General features: G+C 44.5%; 1 protein-coding gene across 1 annotated transcript in view; it reads right to left on the reverse strand.

Annotated features, from left to right (window-relative positions):
• The window catches only part of LOC119731821, a 35525-nt gene extending 29817 nt beyond the window's left edge, over positions 1-5708 (reverse strand). The window contains exons 1-2 of the mRNA XM_038205093.1: positions 5683-5708; positions 2107-3772 (exon numbers count right to left, since the gene is read on the reverse strand). Of these exons, the coding sequence (XP_038061021.1) occupies positions 2107-3772; positions 5683-5708 (1692 nt within the window). The remainder of the gene's footprint in view (positions 1-2106; positions 3773-5682) is intronic.
• Between the last annotated feature and the right edge of the window lie 292 nt (positions 5709-6000).

Below are 6000 nucleotides of genomic sequence, written 5' to 3' on the forward strand. Positions count from 1 at the left end.
TGAGGGAACAGGAATTAAAATATAAATGATGTATTGTTTGGAATGCCATGGTTACTGAGTATTCAAATCTATTAAAATAGATTTTTGTTGTTGTTGTTTTTGTTGTTGTTTTGTTCTTTTTAAAATTTAAATTACATGTTTTTACGTTCCTTTTGTTGTGTGTTTTTCAACCACTTTTGTGTAATTTTTGTTTGATTTTGTAGCACTGTTTGTAATTCTTTGTTGAGGTCAAATAAATAATAATAATAACAATAATAATTAACGGAAATCTAAAAGATTTTTTGTTTGATTTACTAAAATTTATAGAGTGTGTTATCAATCTCTGTTTCTGTAATATATGTAATATGCAAAAAAAAAATAATAATAATTATTGCTCCAGTTATTAAGAATGCAAAATAAGACACTTGCTTGTTGGCAAACTTGAATGAGTATGAAGTGGTTACCATGACAACAGATTTGCTCATCTCGTTATAAATGCGTAGAGGCATTTACGCCTCTCCCCGAAAAAAGTCAGGAACGTGAGTCGCTAATCAAGCAAGCTCATGCACGGCAGCTGATGGGAACCACGTACAGCACAGAGGGCAGGAAACCACGGACGGATACAGGAAGGGTGACACACAGGGACATAATGCAATTAGTGGGGAGATGGGGGGGGGGGGGGAGGTGGGGGGGGGGATCGATGAATGAATCAGCACAAGGGATTTACGTGTGAATAGGTAAATATTTAGTCCAGGTGGAACTTGGAGCTCTCGGCCTATCATTTGTTTCAGTTTTACTACAACATTGACCATATTTGGGTACTCTTGTTATAAATCAATGCTTGTTTAGAGCTTGTTGTAGAATTGACACAAAATTAAACCGTTCGGTCGGGCAAACGATGAATTGCAAAATTACTTTATTTTGGGGCAGGCCTGTCTCAGATTTGGCGATTAATTAAGCAAAACAAAGCTGCGTCTTGACCTCGAGATTCTGACCATTCAGCGTGTGCTTTCTAAATTCTATTAGTTCGTCCGTAACCCGTTGTTGTATTACAAAAACATGTCAGCCAACTTGACCAATCAACAGCTTAGTCCACATTTGTGATCTACTGATGTCACAGTACATCAGTCGACTCCTATTGGCTGGCGAAGGGTCGCATAAAATTTGCATGCTACCGATTGCTACGACATACCGTGGGTACAATTTTGTAGCCACCGCCTGAACAGTGTTGGATTTTTGTAAGGCTTGAAACTTCCCAATGTAAATGCTCAAGAAGATTCAGTTAAAACCTCTAACATCAAATAAATTATCAACTCCCCCACCCCCCCCCCCAAAAAAAATGAAGCAGATTTGAAAATTGTAACAACAGTAACATCGTCGTCCTAAAGTTCCCTGGAAAATACTTTTTTTTGGTCAGACAGGAACACAGATCAAATCCATCATGAACAAATGGCAAAAATTAAGCTGTCTGCTAAGTCATCATTTGTTCACCTAACACAAACTTCACTCAAAATTGGATGAGAATAAGATTTTTAAGATCGAGAAATTAGATCGAAACGTAAAAAGCATGCACAAGAAACAGATCATCATGCAGTGCAGTTGTCGTTTTTTGTTTTCGTCAATATACGGCACAACCATCAACTATAAATGGCCAACAAACTACAGGAATATTGAGTAACTTTGAGGAAAGAACTTACAGTTGATATCAGCATGTCATGATGATCAGGAAAAGTGTGTTTACCGGTCGGGAAATGACCCCAAACCCCCTAAAAACTCCACCAACTCGACAACAAGCTCCGGCCCGCCAGACAGAGAATGAACAAAGAATAATGCCAACTGTTGAGGGCGCTATTCAACATCGCCGGTCAGGAGGATTGGACATAATTTTTGGAAAGAGGGCGCTATGCTACTTTACCAGTGTAACATTTTGAAAGACAGATTTACTTACTTTTTAGAAGATTAATTCCCGAAACTTCGATTTTGCATTAAATAATTAGGTTGGGGCATAGTGTATGCCTACCATGATACTTTTTAAAAGGGAGAAAAACGCTAATGGCAGCTCAAATTTTGCTGAACTGAAAAAAACCCTAAAGACAGGTGCTGTACAAAACTAGCTGACTCACTCACCTGTGATTTCTTGCGAAGTTCCACACATTTTCGCATCTTGCAGATCTGATGACCGGTCCTCCGGTTCTTACAACTCGAACAGTCGCCGCAGTTCTGCTTGGTCATGCATGGCTCGCACACACCACATCGCTTTCGTTTCTTCTTCTTGTTTCCCGAGGAGGAGTTGGAACCGTCCGCCATGTTGCCTGGACTGGTCGCACCGTTGTCGCTCTGGTTGGCTGACAGCGACCCGTCACTGTGGTTTGGGGAAAACAGGGGATTGTCCTTGGGTGAGCCGGGAGATGAACTGCTGCTGGGGAGGGGGCAGGACCGGGGGATGTCGATTTTGATGGGTGCAGTAGAGGAACTGAACCTGGGAACTCCTACTGGGAAGATGGGTTGCATGAGCTGCGGCTGATTGACGACTACGCCTGAGGTCGGCGCGACGGCTGTTTGAGGTTTGTGTGCCGGAGGGCGCGATGACGGGAAGGCACCGCCCAGGTCCAAATCCTGGCCCGGTTTGGAGTTCGTCTTTTGCTGGCCGTTCAGCGCCCAGTGGAGTTTGGGCACCACACCGAAGGCTGAGGCCTCCTCCTCGTGACGTGTGTGGTCTCGTCTCTTAGATGCGGTCTCTGGATCGCGGGATTCCGTATGGGGTAACGGGTGAAGCTCTGGTGCCCCAGCGGGTGCGTGGGTCATCCTAGGCGCCCGCAGAGACGCCCCAAGCCCCGCATCAAGGGTCTTCTCGATCATGCTAGCGATGGTGAGACCTGTAGACATCTCAGGTACAAGCTTCGGCCGTTTCGGCTTCGGTTCCAAGGGCCTAGCTTCATCATCGCTCGGTCTGCGTCCGTTGCCGTTCTCCCAATACCCACAGGGTGACGACCGGACCGCACTAGTGTTGTTTTCAGCTGACTGGGAAATCACTTCGCTTTTCTCTGAAGAAGAAGAGTCTCTGCGACCACAATACGTGTTTGAGTTCTTGTCAAGTCTCAGATACTTGGAGTCATGATCTCCTCCTGCCGCGGCAGGGGAATCTCTCGGGGACTTAGCAAGCTTTCGCTTGCTCCCAGTCTTATCTCTCTTGTCCTTCTTTGGAGTTGCACCACCTTCCTTTCCTGGGGTTGCTTGTTGCTGGTCAGGTGTGACCTGCTTGCCCTTGTTGCTGTTACTCCTCTTCCCCTTGTCCTTGGAGTTTGAGAGTTTGATGGGGGATTCCCCAAGAGCTCCAGGCGACGTGTTGCCTGCCTCGCTAGGACTCAATCTCTTGGTCGTGTTATCGTTAGAGTCTCTTTCCTCATTGTTCAAAACAGCTGCATTTTTCTTCCTGCGTAGTTCCTGTTCTTTCTCTGCTTCCCTCCACTCCTTGAGAAGCGTCTCCTTCCTGCTTTCCTCCTTGACTTTCCTCCCCGAGTCCAATCTGACTGGCTCCTTTTTTCCAGGAGTCGTCTTGGAGGATGACTTCTTGGTATCGATGCCCTTGATGATGGGCACGCGCACTTCGACGTCATCGTCGTCGATGTCGACCTCCCATGGGTCGCTCTTGGGTCCCTTGCCTGCCTTGGCAGCTGAAGGGCGATCGTCCGTGGGGATGTTATCTTCCAACAAAGTTCGGCGAATTAGCGCCTCCACAAGATTTCCCGATGCCATCTGCAGAAACGCTTGGCCCTCACCGGCTTTTAACATTCTGTACAAGAACACACAAAAAGAGAAACACTTAACGCATGAAACAGCAGTCTCAACCAAAACAAAAAGACACAAGAAACGCATACCAACAACTAAAACAAACCGGGTTTTTTTTCCCCCGGGTAATTGGGATCCATCACTTCGCCAAAACAGCACATCACCGTTTCGCTTATGATTATGAAAATTCACATTTGCATTGGAAAAACAACAATGAGGTCTGCAAGCACCCAGTTAAAAACGCACAACGAAGACGGGATTACAGTTATACGTTTCATAAAAAAAAATCAGTTGCACGGCAAATCTCGTTTGTCTAGCTCATATTTTTGTCGATTCCCTTACTTACAGTGCAATGGCGCCACCAACGACAGACTGAACTGAATTCTTATTCATTAATTCATTTTTTTCGAGGCCGCGGGGGTGCATTCTCCCGAAGTTCGCTAGAAGAAAATCCATTGACGCGAAAGATATCGGCAGACCTCTTCCATGAAAAAAAAAAATCGCAACACGATAAAATCATTAGCGTCGGCGTCTCTTCCCTTCCATCGCGTTCCTTCAATTTGTCAGCTACCGCGCTTCGCCAGGAATTTACGACCCGACAATCCTTGGCGTGCTTGCCCGGCCTGTGGCCCTCGTTAAACGGTCAGGAACAGCGCTACGCGCCCGCTGTAAAGACACATTTCCCCCGCTAGCTAGCGGCGCAACGTTGGCATGTTCCGCATTAACATTATTATCAATATTCTAAGCGATTGCATCCAAACGCGGAGTATAAAATAAAAATGACCTCGAAATGCGCTTTGCCTTTGGGCTGGGGAAGGGAAGACGTGGCGCCTGGGGTATACACAGGAGACGACGGGGTTGAACTTGCGGAACCAGACTTGAAAGGAAAATGTGGTTTTTATTTCTTTTGGAGATTAATTTTTCCTGCTCAATCAGAAACATGTAGTGCGTAAAGTTCAGTGATACACATAACGCCAAGTAAAAAATATATCAGTTCCTCGTCCCCACCCGCTTCTCTTTTTTTCCCGACTTCCTCCTGTTTTTTTTTTTATATTTTACTCGTACATTAGTTTGCAATACATTTTGCATCTTATATTGTCAATATTTTGTCTTTTTATCTGTTTCCAACAAAATTTTAGATGTGTAGAAAGGGATATGGCTCCTTTTGACACAATTTTGTATCATAAATAGTCGAGAAATGGAATAATTCATCCGCCGTCTTAAAAAAAATCCGCCATCTTGGGGGAAAAAGATAAAGAAGTCGTTAAAAGGACGGACTAAGACCTATTTATTTGTTTATGCCTTATGAACACTTCTGCCAGTACTACGCAATCGGGTGTTGAAGTTGGAGCAATACTGCTTTCATTTTGGCTCCAGTATAACGGATCCGGTATAAGGGGGGGGGGGGGGGTTAATATCGAGCTTCTATAGCAATTGAGATATTGGTGAATTCAAAATCGATTAAATGATGTGTTGGGCATGTCCCGTTGGTATGACAACCGTCTCATTTAGCAAACGTTGCGACCTCGGCACTTGATGAAATTAATATAATCCTCGAATTTGAAATAATCCAGAAGAGAAAAAGTCTAACAATATTGCTGACTACGTTGCTGAATGTTATCCTAAAACATGTTTTGTTCCCAAATCGATTCAACTTTTCAGTTGAGTGGGGCTAGACTTTGACTGAGATTTTAAGACGAAACCGGTGAACACTGAAACTTTTACAATAAAACTAGAGACAGATTCATTGTTTGTTTTCGGGCCAAGAAAGGACCTCTTGTACGACGTTCACCGCACAGATAGGCCCACGTGGCTTTTACTCAAGTTTCCAACTCGTCCCTGATGCGATTATATTATAGACGAACCCAACTCCTTGGCCTATAGGCGATTTCTGTCGCACGCGGCTCGCCATACCTCGGCGGTCGGACGCAAGATGCCATTTACGCGGGGATTATTGGCAACCTAACCCTGACGGGGAGGAAATCTATCACCGCCATCTGCGTCCAATATTTGCCTCCGAGGGAGAGCCCATTATACATTAAAGGGGCTCTCCATGATTGTTCATTAAAGGGGAAATGCCTTACTAAAAGATTCAGTACCGGTAGATTTCGTGCTGTGGTTTTTCGATGAGGCGTAATGTATGTACTAGAAAAACATGCACTAAGACTATGGGATTGGGCAGAAGAAGAAAAGGAAAAGTAAAAAGAAAAATCGAAACAAAAACAAAGGCTT

This window comes from Patiria miniata, unplaced genomic scaffold, assembly GCF_015706575.1.
Source record: "Patiria miniata isolate m_02_andy unplaced genomic scaffold, ASM1570657v1 HiC_scaffold_24, whole genome shotgun sequence".
Lineage (NCBI taxonomy): Eukaryota > Metazoa > Echinodermata > Asteroidea > Valvatida > Asterinidae > Patiria > Patiria miniata.